At 44.4% G+C, this 20460-nt stretch overlaps 1 protein-coding gene across 1 annotated transcript; it reads right to left on the minus strand.

Annotated features, from left to right (window-relative positions):
• Window positions 1-608: 608 nt before the first annotated feature.
• Window positions 609-18231, minus strand: LOC137025151 (uncharacterized). Its single transcript, XM_067393183.1, has 7 exons — window positions 18072-18231; window positions 17505-17893; window positions 15331-15424; window positions 3834-3875; window positions 3699-3737; window positions 3198-3605; window positions 609-3050 (listed from the first exon to the last, which is right to left on the minus strand). Exons 1-7 carry the CDS (start codon window positions 18229-18231, stop codon window positions 2647-2649), a joined length of 1536 nt encoding a protein of 511 aa, XP_067249284.1. The 3' UTR covers window positions 609-2646.
• Window positions 18232-20460: the final 2229 nt, after the last annotated feature.

The following is a 20460-nucleotide window of genomic DNA, read 5'->3' on the forward strand; positions in this document are numbered from 1 at the left end:
TTACACCGTAGTCATACAACTCCTTCCTGAAATTGAAGATTTCACCCTTGACGCTATTGTACCATGCATCAAACTTTACCTGATCTTTATCAGACGTGTTTCCATAGTTGTAGAAGTTTTTATCGGGGTACTTCCCCCGGTAATCAGCATTTTCCGGTCTATTGAAAAGATGCGGAAAATACACTTTTTCTCGCGTAGTCAAATTGAGTGCCGCGGGCATCTTAGACAGGGCCATCGGTATGAACGCGTAGCTATCGATGTATCGCTGGCTATACTCTTCATCGTACATGAAGATTAATTTACATCCTTGCATTATAACATCGAGAGTAAGCCCAGCCTTGCAAAAATACTCCAGAATTAGAAAGGAGTCAAATCTGGACGCATAATGAGCTATGAAGCAGTATCCCTCGTATCAAGGTTGTCTAAACCGGGCGATTAGTTTCGCTATACAGTCAGGTCCTTTGGCTACAAATTTTTCACCTTTAAAAGTGATGGCACAGACAAAATTCGATTGATGTCGGTCATTTACATATTGCGTTTCAAAGTCGTAAAAAATGTATTTATTGCAAGGGTCCTTGGGTGGAATGGGTTGTATGAAGCAATTGTGCGACCCCTGGTCAGGCAAATCTTCATTACAATGCACGCATCGATGGACCGCACATTCATGCTTTTTGGTCTGACCTGTGACTACATATCGCCTATTGCATAGCTTGCAATATTTTAGAACGTTGCACGCAGGATTTTCAGCCCCCGGGGGGTGTTTTTTTTATGCATTTCATAACAGTAACCCGACTTACAAAACCGCAAACAATCGCCGCAGCGCACTGCTTTTTTAGGATGATTATAACATTCCCCATCAAAACACACGTTGCAGATGCGTTTGCAATGATGGTCTCTACGATTCGAGTAACCCTTGTAGCAGAATTCACACACGTAATCGGCTCCGATGAACACAGTCAAATTCAGAATCATATAGAAATGATTATTTTGCAAATAAAGACATACTGTTTTAGGGTGGGGGTCATCGTGATTTTTGTATGTTTCTAAGCCCCCCGCGCTCGTCCTGTAAAAAAACACTATTTTAATGTCTAGAAGGGATTCAAAAGCCCGTATGTTGTCGAATCCAATTTGTTTTTGAATTGAGAAGCCGGCGCTGTTATGAATGGTCACCGCAGTTCTTTCTAACTCATTCTCGGGTAATTGTGGATTGAGAAAACGTGCTAGACAGATAGAGAAGCATAAGTTGTTTGAAGCGTTTGTCGGACAAAATAGCGTCATTTTTTTCCGTTTGATGACCTGATCCAGAGCTAAATCCGTAAGTTTACGACGATGCCCTCCTCCTTGTCGATTCATGGCTACATTAGCTTCGATTTCGATGGAATCATCTGACATCAATCTATCGCTACTCTGTAAAACCTTTGCGATTTGGTCTGTAAATATGTTGACGGAGAAATTATTTCCATCTGTTAAAACAGCAGAGACTGGTGATTTTAGCGTAGGGGCTGAAAGGGTTAAATTGATTACACATGCTTCGCCACCAATATCTCGAGCATGGGAGACTATTTTGTCAAAAGCATCGTGCAAAAAAATGTGGTACGCCGCCAAATCTGTAGAGTTAATCTCCCTCAGATTCATGAGCCGTCGCAATTGCACGCTATTGAAACGCGGTCGCGGTAAAACATGATAGCCGTTAATCAGGCCGCCCTCCCGAATCAGCGTATCAATGTCTGAACGTGGTAGCGCTGACGTACCCGCCGGTTGATCGGATGATATTGTATTGTTTGCTGATCTGCCAGTATCTGTAGGGAGAGCCACAATGCTAGACGACGGCTGCTGATTGTTATCAATAGTGTCCCCATTAAACGCCGCTCCACGACTATTATTTAACCCCCCGCCGTCTTGTATTATGTTTAATAATTCCTGTAACCGTTCTGACAAATTAATATTTGGATACCTTTCAATTGCTGCTTCTAAACGTTCCAAATTTGAAGTCTGATGCAGCGGTGCATCATCGTCAAAAGATGTTTCTACACGATCTGAATACATGTCTAGCAAATGCTGCAAACTGTCACACATGTTTTGGGTACTCACGGTTTGCGTTTCAAGCATGCTTTGTAACACCTCTGAGAGAGATTGGTCTGGATGACTGCTACGTGTCTCGGCTGTGGAAAAACAGTTCTCTGTATCCATTTTAATTTTTTTTAATTTTTTAGATCGAAAGTAACAAACAGAATATGTAATATCGCAAAATGATAAAGATAAAACATCGGAAACAAGCATTCAAAGCAGAAAGGTAGACATCATAGCATAACGGTTGAGAATAAAGAAACCACATTTACAAGTATAATCAAATGAGAAATACTGCTGAACTGTATTGCGTCTATCTTCGGGAGTGTGCAGCGACTACGGCGCTAAGCAGACTCACAATTAATTGTCTCTCTCGCATCTGTTCAATTTCTAATCTTTCAACTCGGGCATAATGTTCGTCAGCATTTCTCTGCATTCTTTGGATAATGTCTATTATTTCACGCAGTCCGACACCGTGTCCATCAAACCTATTGTGCAGCGCAGCAAATTCACCTGCTGATCTCTCGTTTTCCTGCTCGCGACGAGCTTCCAACAAGTCCAAACGGTTGTGAATAAACGCTATCTCCCGTGCCGTTCTGTCACGTGCCTCTGCCGCCCTGACACGTTCCTCCGCAGCTCTGTTACATTCTTCGTTGAAGACGACACAAAATTGTTAAAAGCGGTGGCGACCGCGTCTATTTTGTCAGCACGATCGTGATTCCGAGGAGTATCCCCTCGCTCTTCCTCCTCTTCTTCGTCACCCTCTTCTTCTCCTTCACCTCCCTCTTCTCCTTCTTCGTCACCCTCTTCTCTTTCGTCGTCTCCCTCTTCACCTTCAGATACGCCGTGAAAAGAAAAGGGAGTTTGTCTACCTCTCACTGTCCACGTGTCATCTTGATCGTTTGTCCAAGACAATGAGTCCCACGCGTTCACTTGCGAGTCCGTCCACGTTGATACGTCGTCGCTGGTACCAATGCGTTGATCTGTATAGAAATATAATAACCACAACTCAAATTAAAGCTTAACCGATAATTGCAGATACAATGTTTTGACTAATACTGATGGTATTCTATATAAACACTTCGCTTTAAATTAATTTTAAAATATAATAAGGATGAATCAAAACTTACCGGAATTTATTACTACACGGGGTATACGACTTGATCCACTGTTGTGACACCTCTTCTTTGGAGGGACTACCGAGATAGGTCGTAGCAACGGCCTGGATCTGTCCTCGTGCCGTCTCTTATTCGGATAGGTGGGTGAGCTTGGACCAGGCAACGGGGTGGATTCCCCGTTGTGAGGTCTCTTATTTGGAGGTGGTGCTGAGCGTGATCCTGACTGTTCCCTAGCCTCCGACGTTAGATCTGTCGGGTCACTGGTGGAGATTATTTGTTCCTGCGATGGCAACGTTTGACAAAAATTACCGGTAGAGTCACGTCTCCTAACCCTTGACGACTCACTTGTGGTGGCCTCGTCTTCAAAATCGGTCGTGGTGAGGTCAATGAAGCCAGGAAGTGTGACCAAGGCGGGTAATTCTATTAAAAAATAAATAAATAAAAGTTAAAGTTAGATTTTAGCATACACAGGGAAAAAATGTTTCTACATGTAGAAAATAATAATATTTTTACCGTCGTCTGAGTCCTCTATAATGCTTGGGCTGTCTGCTACTACAAATAATAAAACATATAATTTTGTAAATTTTTATAAGTTTATAAATATTGTGCATTTGTATACAATTATAAATAGAATAAATATGTACTTACAACGGTCGATGGCATCGAAAGCTCTTTGTTCAGCATTTGAGGCTATAACAAAAGCAAATCAGCATACGGAATATATTGAGTAATCACATCGGCATAGCATGAACACGCCATCTGACATCGGTGGTAGTAAAAGCGTTATAGTGACGACAAATACGCATAACCCAGTATAGTATCATTACCTCGGCTATGACACGCCCAGAAGTGGAGGGAGGGGTATATTTTTCAATTGATACGTATTTAATGGCATATCACCAACTGCAACTAAATATGATTACAGTAAGACAATAGGCTTAACATGGCTGTTTGTAACAAATAAATATTTGTAACAAATAAACAATTATATTATCCAAAAGATTAATATAAAATGTTAAATGTGATTATCAAATTGGTTCAAATTGCATATACATCAAAACATACTCATTTAATAATCAAATACTGAATATCTGTTTTCCCCAGTCTGACCATAACATTGTAATATTAACCCATTTATACTATCTCCAAATCGATAACACCACGATTAAAAAATAAAGCAATTAATTTGAAACATACAAATAAAACAATTATATATATATAACATAGCAATGCAACAAATTAATGTGTAAACAAGGATGTACATAAGCGGATACACGTCATCTCGCACGCATGCTTGCTCGCGCTATCAAAACAAATACTGAGCTGAGATTTAACAGAAAATCAAAGAACCAGTTGAAACACCACGATTCAAAAATAAAGCAATTAATTTGAAACATACAAATAAAATAAAACAATTATATATATATATATATATATATATATATATATATATATATAACATAGCGATGCAGCAAATTAATGAAAAGTATTTAGCCGATTTCAAAATACCCATACACCATTAAGGCATTCCTTTAAAACGAAAGTAAAAACAACAACGGAAACTGAGAGCGGAAATACAGAGTGTAAACAAGGAGGTACGTAAGCGGATATGACGTCATCACGCACGCATGCTTGCGTACGCTATCAAAACAAATACTGAGCTGAGATTTAACAAACTTTAAGAGACACTGCTGCGTACAGAAAATCAAAGAACCAGTTGAAATGCAACACATTTAAAATAAGCAAACCACCATTTACGATTGACTTGTAAGTTCTACATTATGAATATTAGGCCTACGGCTCATCAATCCACTACTCACTTTCGAGCTACCATCAAATAAAACAATTGATATACATAAGCAATTAGTTATACAAAATACATTGCACAGACACACACCATTAAGGTGTTCCTTTAAAACGAAAGTAAAAACAACAGCGGAAATACAGAGTGTAAACAAGGATTTACGTAAGCGGATACAACGTCATCACGCACGCATGCTTGCGTACGCTATCAAAACAAATACTGAGCTGAGATTTAACAAACTTTAAGAGACACTGCCGCGTTCAGAAAATCAAAGAACCAGTTGAAACGCAACACATTTAAAATAAGCAAACCACCATTTACGATCGACTTGTAAGTTCAACATTATGAATATTAGGCCTACGTCTCATCAATATCCCGCTACCCGCTTTCGAGCAGTCATCCAAATAAAACAATTACAAGTGTAATATCCACACGAGAAAGGTGTGTGTATCGCTCGATCATTTGTTTTGATTTAATTTAGAAAATGAATGATCGACTGATATACGTACCAAGAAATCAAACATTTCCACGCTTAATGTATCAAATCAGATCACAACCAGAAAGAAAGATTTTAAAATGATCAACTTACAGTTTCTTGGCATTTTTCTGCAGGAAAAAGTTGAGAAGACGAGACGGGACAGTCTGTAGTTTCACGAATGTGATTTTGCAGGATTTTCTCCCCGTTTATATCCCCTGACTCGAAAGGGTAGGGGTCTGCGGGTCTCGCTCCCTCGGGCTATGAAACTTTTTACACTCATCCTTTGTTAGGAATAAATGTTAAATATATAAATATGTTTTCAATAACACTAAATGCATATCCGTTGATCATATCCGATCCTATATTAGAAATTAAATATATATATATATATATATATATATATATATATATATATATATATATATATATATATATATATATAACTTTTTGCTTTGTTCATAAAAAAATTCTGTAAACACTTGCGAAATATACCGAATACACTACGCACGTTATACGAGCCGGTTTATCAGATTTATTCTCTTATAAATAAACATATATAGAGAGGGAGAGAAAATAACTTATCAAATGTGCTCACAATGTGACCGACAGGTGGAACCATGTTCTATTTTTACTTATTCTGAGCTCCGTTCTGATGGATGTTTGTAGAAAATCACCCGTCATTGGCGCTATTAATAAAATACCATTTACATAAAAATCACGAACACGTTTTTGTTTTAACCTTAATATGCAAGGTTAGACTGAAAAGTGTGCGATGAAAGGTCTATTATGTTTTAAGCTGCTGATACCACATATCCAGCGAAATAATTATTAACACAGGAATTGCGCGAGGCAATGGTTAGAGCCTGAGGCCTAATGAATGAATGCTGAGCCGTGAAGAAAATCATGAATGCACTTCTTGTTTGAAGTCAAACACATATGCAGAATACTATTGTGCATTCACACCGGAGATATTACATCCGCGAGGCAGTCTCTCTGCTGGATCAGCAGGGATTGGAGCCAATAGGCTAGCCGGTGTCACAGCGGTACCCCAATCGGACGTTCACGGGAACGACCCAAAGAACACATGTGAACCTGCAGAATGCATCGTGTTAAAGAATACTATTGTTGAGACATGTGGGAATATGCTAACCCCCTCCAGCATATTGTGAGGAAGTAAAATAGTGCATTGTTTCATTGAGTGGACTGTTCTCCAGATGTCCTTTGAAATAACCATTTAGTGTTAAGGACATCAAGAAGGAACACTTTTCCCTGCTCGCTGAAAACTGTAAGATTTTTATTTTCATTTATTCGAATTTTCATTTAATTTTATTTTATTATAAAACTATAATGATTGGTGTCACTAAATTTAGTCAAGTCACCTTTATTTACTGTATATAGTGCTTTTTACAATGCAGATTGTGTCGAAGAAGCTTTACAGTGATAACTGTTTGTTATTATTAACATTGTTATACTTTTATTTATTACCATCTTCATTCAAAGAACAGAATGTTTTTCACTTTTGAAAAGCGTGTGTGTGTGTGTGTGTGTGTGTGTGCGTGTGTGTGTGTGCGTGTGTGTGAGAGAGAGAGTCAGTGAGAGATTTTTAGATTTCAGTATAAACTAAAAGCAAAATGTTTTTAGATTTTTTTACTTACAAAAATGTATCCCCCATTGGCAAAACACCTTTTAAAATTATACTAAATGATATTTTTGAAAATATAAAAATGAAAACGTTTACTATGGTACATGAGTTTAGGGGAGAGCATATTCAGTATAAATGCAACCATGTCTTATATGTCTTATGCATCTGAACATGTTCAAATCCCCTTTTTGCATCGACATTGTTAAAATAAATATTCCTTTACTAATATGAACACATTTCGTGTGTTTTATATTTCAAACTAAAAGCAATTGTTAACCCATTCAGACATCTTTGAAGTTTTTATATAAATAATAATCAGTCTCAGTAAATTTAGTAACTGTTTTTATTATTCAGTACATTATAATCTTTTGGAGATGTGAATGTTTTTCACTTTTTGAAATACATGTACGTGTGTTCGTGTGATTTATCTTTTATCTGTGTTTTATCTATTTTAAAAAATACCATGTTTATTCTTTTGTTATTTTGATTCAGCTGTTTCTTCATTAAAATCTTATTTTTGTTACTTACACATGAAGATTAGACTATGTGCTGGAATGCGGATGTCTGCTCAACACATGTGACCCTTCAGCCTTTAAAATCACCATCAGGACTTCTAATATGGCATCAAAGTTCAAAAATCATCCATCATCCACCCTACAAATGACCCGCAAGTCAATACCATAGATATTTCAAAATGCTGAGAATCAATGGACATATTCAAAACCCATGTCAAAGGTCAATCGCCATTTAAATTCCATAACCCCAAGGTCATGGAGTTCATACAGAGGTTAACTATGGGGGGGTGGGATAATATTTGGGTGGTCCCGTGGGGGAGGGGAGAGGTCAAGTTCATATGTCAAAGGTCAAAAGGTCAAAGTAATTAATCATTTTTTGTCATTCTGTCCAGGGTAATTACTACTCACGTTGGATGCTGCTGCCATAAGACCTAACAGTTTTTGAAACCGTTTGACAGTGAGTGACTGGCCTAGCTCTATGTCTGAGACAGTCGATAGAATTGATGTTATGCGCACCGGAGATAGACGGGCCCGCATAATCATCGAATCCCATACCACACCTAGATAAGTGGTCCTCTGAGCTGAAGAAAGCACACTTTTCTTTGCGTTTAGTCTCAACCCCAACCTTCTCATATGAGCGAGAACAACATCTCGATGTTGAACCACCACCATGAACGCTATAGCGAATTAACTCAAAGGGGAAATATTAATAATTATTCATAACTCATTATGATTATTATTTATGATTAATTATGAATATGCAAATCCGTTAATCAGATTAACTGGACATAGCTACATTAAAATTAATATTACAATCAGTTAACCTGTTCGTCCAGTGAACGCTCAGTGTTGATTGTTTATTAATTCTAAGAAATGTTAATTTCCAAGTTATGAAAAATAATATTTCTTATTGTACTGTACTACTCAAAGCACGTAGTCCGGATCTATCACTTAAGAGGCAATTCATTAGCAGACGGAGTCAGAACCAAACATGTCCTGTGCACAATCTTTATTAACTAACTCACAAACACATAACTAAACTAACAAACACGTAACATAACATACACAAAGGGTCACACACACATACACAAGTCAGAATGAGTAATGATGGAGTTGAACCGGAAGAGATGCTGTTACTAGAGCTACATGAAATGTCAAAGACAATCTGGAAAGGACTCATCAGTTTCTTTTAGCAATAGCAAAGGTAAAGTCTTTACAAATCAATACTAAATCGCTGTTTAGCATTAAAATGTACGATACTTGCAAGATGCCTTTAGGCTGAAGAGCGTCGGATCTGCAGGTTGAGGATAACTCTTGAAGTTATCATCTGAAGTTGTTGCCAGTCTGTTGGGTGATGAGCACATGGCTGGGTGTTGTAGGCCAGGGGCCTACCAGCCTTGCGGCAGGGCCTAGAGAGGCCGGCCGCAAGGAGATTTGTTCGGTCGTCTAGAAGCAAGGAAGAAGAGAGGGAGTGGCACTGTTCGCTGGTTTTTAACCTCTGGTCAAAGTCACACCTCTCAGTTGTTGACCGGACCAATGAAGATGTTGTAATTCTGGGTGGCAACACCCCTCCTGTCAGGGCTTTTACGACCCAGAAAGATTAACAAGCTGAGTTCTTGAATCAGAACTATTAAATATTCTTTTAATACTGATGTGTTGCACAGGTATGGATGTACCGCATACACAAGCATTTAAATCTTCCCGCTAGAACGTATAGACACTAAACATGGCATGATTGAAGTTACTGTGCAGGTCATAACATTTAACAATCATCAAACATGTAAATACAATGAGTACAATACAACATCAGTAATAATGGATACCATTTCCTGAGAAGGGTTCATTTATAGCACAGTCTGTCTATACATTAATGCCATAGAGTCTGTGTTCTGTGTGGAAAATGCAGGGAAGATGCAGATTTTCTGTGTCTCTACTCTGTTCTCCATGCGGCAACCACATTCCTCAGCGCAATAAACTTGTAACTGAAAACTTCCCGGGGGATGGGGACAGACTCCAGAGTGAGCTTAAAACTATTGGTTAACTAACCAAAAATTGTGTCTGATTTGCCTCAGTCATTACAACGCCATCTGCTCCGATTGAGCCAGAATTAACCAAAGAATCTATGTAGTTCAATATGTGGATGCCCTGCATACGCAAGGGTGCCAGAGCCGCATCTACACATTTGGTGAATGCTTGGTGAAAGGCTTAGTGGGCAACGTCAGGGCTTTGAGAGACGATGCCGCCTGCGGAGAGAGATGGCTCGCAAGCTTCTCTTCCACTCTTGGCATCGCTCCATACCCATGTTTTCTCATACCAACAATGCTGCTGTAGGTGGAGGTTTGAGGGGTGAAAACACGGGATGACACCGGTCTCTTCCACAATCTCGACACCTCAGTGTTGAGATCGGGAAAAAAGCAGCAGTGCCCGACATGGAGGTTGAGCAGATCTTGATGGCAGGAAGCGCTCATCGAGCTAAATATTTCGACTGCTGCTCTTGCTTCTTGGCTGGCCAGTCAATGTTAACCCTCTCGAGTCTGAGGCTGATTTGGGGCCTTGGAGAAGTTTTGACATGCCCTGACATTTGTGCTTTTTTTAGTTGTTCATAAACATATTAATGACAAAGGTGTCATTACACTGTATTCAGCACAAACTAGGCTACCATAATATGTGAGGAACATGTATGTACATGTTTGTGTTTTTGAAGGAATAACGTTTATGCGTGGTTATTGAAAAAACAAAAAATTTAAGTCACTGAAATAAGGCCAAAAAATATATTAAATCTGTGTTTACAAGACTTCTGGGTATTGGAGGTTGTAGGCTAGAGTTTTTGCTTCAAAATTATGTAAAAATTATCCTTCCTACTTGTTTATATAAAACAATATATTGATTTAGTTTTTGTAAGACACTTTTTGTCAAGAAACACAGTATGCGTGGAGGCGTGAATTATCATGAATAATGGGTCATTTACACCTGAGAAGACAAAATAATCGCATAAAGAACCTCTAATGGTGCTGCATAATAATGAGGCCTTTCAGTCAGGTAGGCTGTGAAAAAACCTTTTGTGATGTCTCAAGCTCATCATGGTGTATATGAAACATACAGAAAAATATTATTACAATATAAAATAATGGTTTTATATTACATACTTTAAAATATAATGTATTTCTGTGATGCAAAGAGTCTGAATATAGGCTTTTAGTTAAAAAGCATGCACATTTGGAGAAATATTGGATTCTCATATGTTTGTCAATTTTCTATACAGAGGAGTTATGTTTATTTAATATTCATTGTCATCACTATGAGCGCTGGTGTTTTCAATTCATACTTGCAGCCGGAGGGCGCTCTCTGTGCACATTTAGTCCACAAATTATCCGAAAGAAGAACCAGGAACCAGGAACTAACGGCATGTCTTCCAGAGGTCGCTAACCATGGCTTTTACATACAGATAAACACTTTTCAAGACAATAAATACATGATTGAGACGATGTATGCATGTGTTGCCTCTGAATTTGCGTCTGAATAGCGCTGGCTCCGTGGGCGTGGCCGCATGAGTGGATAATGAGCTGAATCACAGACTTCTGACATGTCTCTTTTCATACAAATTACATAAACACAGAATTTTTGTTTTCGATATGACTTACATGATTTAAAATCTGACATTTCAACGTTTCTTTAGACATAAGTCTAATTTTTTTGTGATTAGTATTCACTAAGTTACAGTTCATTTTCTGAGAACTATCAGAATAAACTTTGTTCAGAGGGAGAGGACAGATCATGCATCATGGTAGTTTTCTTTATTTTGCAAAAAGCACAATATTTTGTTTTTACTCTGAGTGTATACAAATAAAAGAAGATATTCTATAGTTTCAATTGATATATTACTTATGTCTCTATGACAAAATGACGGAGTATTTTAAGTCTGTTCCCTTTCAGTCGGTCACGTTCGACGTACGTCAGTAGTGACCGACGAATTGGGATATCGCTTAGAGAGCCCTATCAGCTTCGTGTAAACTAAAACAAGCCAATGGAATTGGCGTGCGATATTTGCATAATGCGCACCGCCCCCGACAGGTGTATATAAATAGGAAGCAGATGCAATCGCACTCTGTCTTTCGCTTCGGAGCCATTCAGTGGTGTCCTGTTTAAGAAGACTGTTTGTGTGAACTAAACTGCCTCGAAGAGGATTCACAGCAAGCCGTGTGTGCCGGTGTAACGGTGCTACAGCGAGGTTGCGAGCTCCCGAGGATCCGAGCTATAGCTCTCAACTGCTGTTTTCACAGCACACGCCTAGAGTGAAAGTGTGTGTGTTGCGATTTGGGCTGGTTCCTCGGTGTGTCCAGGGAGTGGTGTACCTGGCACATCGCGTCACTCCCTGTGTGCTTCGGCACGAGCGAGTTGACTGTTTTCCCCTTCTAAAAGAGCTTTACAGACGAACCCTGACAGTATGTCATTTCGTCTGTGCGTTAATGGGTGCGGTCGTTCCCTGGTCCCTGCTGATGGGCACAATCGTTGCATCTCGTGTTTGGGCATTCTGCACGCTGAAGCAGCTTTTGTGGATGGTTCATGTTCCCATTGCGGGAACATGACTATCGCGGTGCTGAGGTCGAGACTCTCCTTCCTGAAGTCTCAGGAAGCGGGGGTCCCCTCTCCTATGCCGCGTACGACCGTTTTTTCCGGCGGGAACCGGAATGACGGTACGGCGCTGTATAGGAAGGGTGACCTGAGGATTACGGTCAGGGCTTCCCCGCCGAGCGGAAACGCTCCTCGGGCCCCTGCTGCCTCATCAGCACCGCAACCCATCGTGCCACCGTTGGTTTCCGCTGGGCCCTCTACGGAATGTTCAGCCGTTACCTTTGGTGTGCCGGCGGCGGATCGGATGTCGATCGCTGCATCGGAAGGTGAGCCTGAGTCCTCAGGGGAGGAAGATTCGGACGCGCTGCCGCCCGGGACGGTAGCGTTGCCCGAGTCGGATCCCGAGCTCACGGCTGTGCTCTCCCGGGCCGCCTTGTGCGTCGGGCTTGAGTGGAACCCTCCACCCTGTCCCGGCCCATCTCGGTTGGACGATTGGTACTTGGGGGGGGGGTCGCGCTGGTCAAATCCAGCGTCCCGCCCCAATGCCTTTCTTCCCGGAAGTACACGATGAGGTGACCAGGTCTTGGCAAGCTCCGTATGGGGCTCGTACAGGGCCTGGTCCCTCGTCCGCCTTCACCTCCCTGGACGGCGGGGAAGCCAGGGGATATGCGAGAATCCCGCCAGTCGAGCGGTCTGTTGCGATGCAGTTGTGTCCAACGGCCGCTGGCTGGCGCGGTGAGCCGCGTCTCCCGTCCCAGGCCTGTGAATTCTCAGCCGGTCTGACTGAGAAAGCTTACAGTGCCTGTGGGCAGGCTGCCTCTGCCCTGCACGCGATGGCCCTTTTGCAGGTCTATCAGGCAAAAACGCTGTCGCAGATGCCCCAGGAAGGTCCTGACCAACAGCTGCTTGGGGAGCTGCGCGCTGCCACTGACCTTGCCCTCCGGGCAACGAAGGTGACAGCGCGTTCTGTTGGCCAGGCGATGTCTACTCTGGTAGTCCAGCAACGCCACCTCTGGCTGACCTTGGCAGACATGAGGGAGACCGACAAACTTCGGTTCCTGGATTCCCCCGTGTCTCCGGTCGGCCTTTTCGGCGACGCGGTGGAGAGCTGTGCCCAACAGTTCTCCACTGCACAGAAGCAGGCTGAGGCTATCAGACATGTCATGCCACGGCGGTCCGCTGCTGCCTCCACCCAGCCGCCCGTGGCTCAGCCTCAGCCCGCTCGTCGCCGAGGGCGCCCGCCTGCGTCTTCCTCCGCCCCTGCTAAGTCGGCAAAGCAGCAGCCTACACCAGCCAAACAGCAGGGTGCCGGTCGCGGACGTGGTGCCCAGCCCGTCTCTGCCAACCCAGGTGGCAAGTGGTCGGGGAAAACTCGGCCCTGAGACGGTCGACCTGGAGCGGAAGGTTCCTGCCCTTTGGGAGAGTATTCCATCTGCTCTCCCACCTCCGGAGGAGGGCCGGGGGGATTTTGTGGCGGCTGTCCATCTACCGCCGCTGGCTCTCCGGAGTCCAGCGGTACCCACTTTGCCACAAAAAGAGCAGTTTCCTCAAACTCCAGGTCACAACAAGGGTTGTCTGCCAGTGTGCCAGGCTCCGCCTCGCCGCTGACAGCTCCCTCCCCATTCGCCAGCAGGCGGCAGTGTGATGGCGCAGACCGCGTCCTGTGCGCTGTCTCCCATGCACACTGCTGCCTCGCAGAGTCCGACCCCACTCCGGGCCGCCCCCAAGCCGTCCGAGTCGGGTCCCTCTCTGCCTTGCTGCCCCACCCCCGGTGCGTCTGTGGTGCCTTTGGTCCCGCTGGCTCAGTGTCTGGAAGCGTGGATAGCGCTCCCCAGCCTGTCCAGTTGGCTCATTCGTACTATCAGACTCGGCTATGCGATTCAGTTCGCCCGGCCTCCCCCGGTCTTCAGGGCTGTCCACTTCACTCAGGTGTCGTTGGACAGTGCACCTGTTCTCCGGGCAGAGATTGCTGTCCTCCTGGCGAAGGATACAATCGAGCCGGTCCCTCCAGCCGATATGAAGTCGGGGTTCTACAGCCCCTACTTCATTGTATCGAAAAAGGGCGGTGGGCTACGGCCAATCCTGGACCGTCCCCAGGATTGGTTTGCAGCAATAGACCTGAAGGACGCGTACTTTCATGTCTCGATTCTGCCTCGACACAGACCCTTCCTCCGGTCTGCGTTCGAGGGTCGGGCATGTCAGTACAAAGTCCTACCCGACATGGTTTTAGCTCCCAGCCGGTTGGGTCTTCAGGTCAACTGGGACAAGAGCAAACTCGCCCCCGGGCAGAGGATCTCTTGTCTCGGTCTCGAGCTAGACTCGGTCGCACGGACTGCGCGTCTCACCGAGGCGCGCGTCCAGTCGGTGTTGAACTGCCTGAGCTCGCTCAAGTGCAGGACAGCGGCTCCACTGAAAGATTTTCAGAGGCTCCTGGGGCATATGGCATCTGCAGCCGCGGTAACGCCGCTCGGATTGCTTCATATGAGACCGCTTCAACACTGGCTCCGCGGCCGGGTCCCGAGATGGGCGTGGCAGTGCGGCACGCTCCGTGTCCCCGTGACTCCGAGCTGCCGTCGCACCCTTGTCCGGTGGTCGGACCCTTCGTTCCTGCGGGCCGGAGTACCCCTCGAACGAGTGTCCAGGCACGCTGTGGTCTCCACAGATGCCTCTGCCACGGGATAGGGGGCCACGTACAACGGGCATGCAGTGACAGGTCTTTGGACGGAGCCTCAGCTGCATTGGCATACCAATTGCCTCGAGTTGCTAGCGGTTCGTCTTGCGCTGGCCCGCTTCAAGAAGCTGTTGTCAGGCAAGCACGTTCTAGTCCGCTCACACAGCACTGCGGCCGTTGCGTACATCAACCGTCAAGGTGGTCTACGCTTCCGTCGCATGTCGCAACTCGCCCGCCATCTCTTGTTGTGGAGTCAGAAGGATCTGAGGTCCCTTCGGGCCACTCGTGTCTCAGGTGCGCTCAACCGTGCAGCCGACGAGCTGTCACGGCAGCCTCCACTTGCGGGCGAGTGGCGGCTCCACCCCCAGGCGGTCCAGCTGATTTGGCAGCATTTCGGCGAGGCCCAGGTAGACCTGTTTGCCTCCCCAGAAACTGCCCACTGCCAGTGGTTTTATTCCCTGACCAGCGGCACGCTCGGCACGGATGCCCTGGCACACAGCTGGCCCCCGTGTCTGTGCAAATATGCGTTTTCCCCAGTAAGCCTTCTCGCACAACTCCTGTGCAAGGTCAGGGAGGACGGGGAGCAGGTTCTGTTAGTGGCTCCGTACTGGCCCACTCGGACCTGGTTCTCAGACCTCATTCTCCTCGCGACAGCCCCTCCCTGGCCGATTCCTCTGAGGAAGGACCCCCTGACTCAGAGACGGGGCACCCTGTGGCACCCGCGTCCCGATCTATGGAACCTCCACGTGTGGTCCCTGGACGGGATGCGGAGGTTCTGAGTGATCTCCCGCAAGCGGTCGTAGACACCATCACTTCCGCTAGAGCTCCTTCCACTAGGAGTCTCTATGCGTTGAAGTGGAACCTGTTCGTCGAATGGTGCGCCTCTCGCCGAGAGGACCCCCGATCATGTTCGGTCGGATCCGTGCTTTCCTTTCTTCAGGATGGGTTGGAGCGAAGGCTGTCTCCCTCTCCCTCAAGGTGTATGTTGCCGCTATTGCCGCACATCACCACGCAGTTGAGGGTAAGTCCCTGGGGAAACACGATCTGATCGTCAGATTCCTGAGGGGGGCCAGGAGACTGAATCCTCCTCGCCCTTCCTCCGTACCCTCTTGGGATCTGACCCTGGTTCTCACAGCTCTCCAGGGTCATCCCTTTGAACCTTTGCAATCAGTCGACCTGAAACTAATGTCTCTTAAGACGGTTCTTCTGGTTACATTGGCTTCCCTGAAGAGGGTAGGGGATCTGCATGCATTTTCGGTCGACGAAACGTGCCTAGAATTCGGGCCTGGTGATTCTCACGTTATCCTGAGACCCCGGCCTGGATACGTGCCCAAGGTTCCTACCACTCCCTTCAGAGATCAGGTAGTGAACCTGCAAGCGCTGCCCTCGGAGGAGGCAGACCCAGCCCTAGCTTTGCTCTGTCCCGTCCGCGCTCTGCGCGTTTACGTGGATAGAACGCGAAGCTTCAGGACCTCAGATCAGCTCTTCATCTGTTACGGAGGCCAGCAGAAGGGAAAGGCTGTCTCCAAGCAGAGGATGGCCCACTGGATAGTGGATGCCATCGCCTTGGCGTACGAATCCCAGGGCGTGCCTTGCCCGCTCGGGTTGAGAGCCCACTCCACCAGAGGGGTGGTCTCTTCCTGGGCGCTGGCTCATGGCGCCTCGCTGACAGATATCTGTAGAGCTGCGGGCTGGGTGACACCAAACACGTTCGCCAGGTTTTATAGCCTACGTGTAGAGCCGGTATCCTCACGTGTACTCGCATCCACTAGTCGGTAGACGTGTTGTACCCACTCTAAGTGTCGGCTTGCAATGCCATTCCCGCCACTGGCCGGATACGTGCATACTTTCACTCCAGTCGTGTTCCCCGCTTGGCGAACCCTGTCGAGTTCCTCCGCCTCCCCCTTCGGCTCGGACATTGCGGAGTGTCTGATGCCAGGCCTACATCCGTCGCTGACGCTGTCTGTTGGCTGGGGCCCATATGTCGTGACCCCTCTACGTGAGCGGTCCCATATGTGTATTTTCCACGGTTTAAAACTCCCTACGGGCCGAGTCCGTGTCTTTCCCTTAGGTGCTATGGGCGGCTGAGCTTGCGCTGGGCACTGGAAGGGGTTTCGTAACTGTGGCGCTTTAGTTGGGATCCCAATTCGTCGGTCACTACTGACGTACGTCGAACGTGACCGACTGAAAGGGAACGTCTCGGTTACGTATGTAACCCTCGTTCCCTGAAGGAGGGAACGGAGACGTACGTCCCGTCGCCACAGTTTCTGTACCCTCGCTGTAGCGCGGACACCAGTTGTCTCCTCAGCGAAAAACAGAGTGCGATTGCATCTGCTTCCTATTTATATACACCTGTCGGGGGCGGTGCGCATTATGCAAATATCGCACGCCAATTCCATTGGCTTGTTTTAGTTTACACGAAGCTGATAGGGCTCTCTAAGCGATATCCCAATTCGTCGGTCACTACTGACGTACGTCTCCGTTCCCTCCTTCAGGGAACGAGGGTTACATACGTAACCGAGACGTTTTGCTGCAATGTGAAAAAAATCCTGCATAACGCGCCGGTGCGTGAACTGACTCCAAGGGGTTAAGCTTGGCGACAGCGTGAGTAAGCACCTCCATAAGCTCCTCACTCACGGGAGAGGGAAGTGGCGAATCTTCGGTCTCTCTCGTTGCCACACTAGCGACATCCATCTCCTCAGAACTGGATGCCATTAGAGTGACATTGTCAACCGGAGCAGAAGAAACCGCAATGCGTGCTTCCTGCCTCCGAATTGACACAACAGATGCAACAGGTGAGGGCAGAGATAAGGCTGGGTCCGACTCTAACCCCACTGCTACATCCATCTGCGAACCCCAAGACATAAGATGCGGCCCTGCCTCAGCAGAAGCGGGGCCTGAGCCCTGGGGAACGTGAACCGAGCTGCTCTCCTCAAAGAGGGCTCGGTGGGAGCGCAGCGTCCTCAGCAGAAACTGATCACAATGCACGCAGACAGCTCCTTTGAGAGCGGCCTGGGCATGCTGTACTCCCAAACAGACACAACACAACACAAAGGTCGTAAGTATCCCCACCCGTAATGAAACGAGGGCAGGGATAAACACACTTCCTAAACTGTTGCTGCTCGCTCGCCATAATACCAGATAATGATAAATGATCGATGTCATGTCGATGATGACAGACAATAATAAATAAGACAGACAAACACACGTAGCGCTTGCTGAAGACACAGAAGCTGAATGTGAGTGTGTTTGAGGCAGCTTTATAGTTCCTGGTCAGTGATGTCACCCGCCTATGACGTTCCATCTCCTGATTGGACAGATTTGATACGCGCTTCATGACAACATCACGCAGAGGCGTTCCCATTGCGACTACGCAGCGCGAGTACCCCCCGCGCAAACTATATTTTCTGACCTCGGTAATTATGAAACCCTGCGTACGGCCCTGTTTATCTAATGAAATCTGAGGTAAACATGTATTTCTACAAATGTACGCACTTTTGGACTAAAAGTTTGTGTGTGTATGCAAATAAATGGGACCAAACACAAATGAACATAAAGGTTTGTGTCTTATTATTCTATTAATAACTACCGATTGATTTTGCATGTATGTATGTATGTATATATATTATATATATAATTAATTAATTATATATATATATATATATATATATATATATATATATATATATATATATATATAAAATAATTAATTATCTATATATTATTTTTATATATATAAAAATAATATATATATTATTATCTGGCCACCCCAAATTAAAATTTCCACTGGAACACATCCACGATTTCTTTCATGTTCTGCATTTTCGCACATAGAGCTTGTTAGTGTATAATACAGTGATAATTAAGGAAGTCAGGAAAAGCATCCTCCTCCTTGTACTTAAAGGTTCCCTCGAATGAAAAATTGAATTTATCTTGGCATAGTCAAATAACAAGAGTTCAGTACATGGAAATGACATACAGTGAGTCTCAAACACCATTGTTTCCTCCTCCTTATATAAATCTCATTTGTTTAAAAGACCTCCAAAGAACAGACGAATCTCAATATAACACCGACTGTTACATAACAGTCGGGGTGTACGCCCCCAATATTTGCATATGCCAGTCCATGTTCCATTATGAAAGGCATTATGAAAGGCATTAGACAAGGGTAGAATGTCTGGATCTGTGCACAGCTGAATTAACAGACTAGGTAAGCAAGCAAGAACAACAGCGAAAAATGGCAGATGGAGCAATAATAACTGACATGATCCATGATGACATGATATTTTTAGTGATATTTGTAAATTGTCTTTCTAAATGTTTCGTTAGCATGTTGCTAATGTACTGTTAAATGTGGTTAAAGCTACCATCGTTTCTTACTGTATTCACGAAGACAAGAGCCGTTGCTATTTTCATTTTTAAACACTTGCAGTCTGTATAATTCATAAACACAATTTCATTCTTTATAAATCTCTCCAACAGTGTAGCATTAGCCGTTAGCCACGGAGCACAGCCTCATATTCATTCAAAATCAAATGTAAACAATATAACAGTATACAATACTCACATAATCCGACGCATGCATGCCGCATGCATGACAAACCCTTTGTAAAGATCCATTTGAGGGTTATATTAGCTGTGTAAACTTTGTTTATGCACTGTTTAACTCTCTGGAGTTAACGCGCCAGCGCGTTTTGCAGGATTTTTTTCACATTGCAGCAAAACAGACTTAAAATACTCTGTCATTTCTTGTCATAGAGACATAAGTAATATATCAATTGAAACTATAGAATATCTTCTTTTATTTGTATACACTCAGAGTAAAAACACAATGTTGTGCTTTTTGTAAAATAAAGAAAACTAACATGATGCGTGATCTCTCCTCTCCCTCTGAACGAAGTCCAATCTGATAGTTCTCAGAAAATGAACTGTAACTTATGTATACTAATGACACAAAAAATGACACTTATGTCTAAAGAAATGTTGAAATGTCAGGTTTTAAATCGTGCAAGTCAAATCGAAAACAAACATTCTGTGTTTATGTAATCTGTATGAAAAGAGAGACATGTCAGAAGTCTGTGATTCAGCTCATTATCCGCTAATGCGGCCACGCCCACGGAGCCAGCGCTATTCAGAGGCAAAGTCAGAGTCAATACTTGTATGCATCGTCTCAATCGTGTATTTAGTGTCTTGAAAAGTGTTTATCTGGATGTTAAAGCCATGGTTAGCGATCTCTGGAAGACATGCCGTTAGTTCCTGGTTCCTTTTCTTCTTTATATGAATTTGTGGACTAAAGGTGCACAGAGCGCCCTCCGGCTGCAAGTATGAATTGAAAACACAGAATCCAGCACTCATTGTGATGACAATAAATATTGAATAAATATTACTCCTCTGTATAGAAAATTGACAAACATATAAGAATCCATCAATATTTCTCCAAATGTGCATGCTTTTAAGCTAAAATCCTATATGAAATGCCATAGAGGTAACATAATTGTTCAGACACTTTGCATCACAGAAATACAATATATTTTTACCGTATATAATAGAATACCATTATTTTAAATTGTAATAATTGTAATAATATTGCTGT

This window comes from Chanodichthys erythropterus, chromosome 8 (assembly GCF_024489055.1).
Source record: "Chanodichthys erythropterus isolate Z2021 chromosome 8, ASM2448905v1, whole genome shotgun sequence".
Lineage (NCBI taxonomy): Eukaryota > Metazoa > Chordata > Actinopteri > Cypriniformes > Xenocyprididae > Chanodichthys > Chanodichthys erythropterus.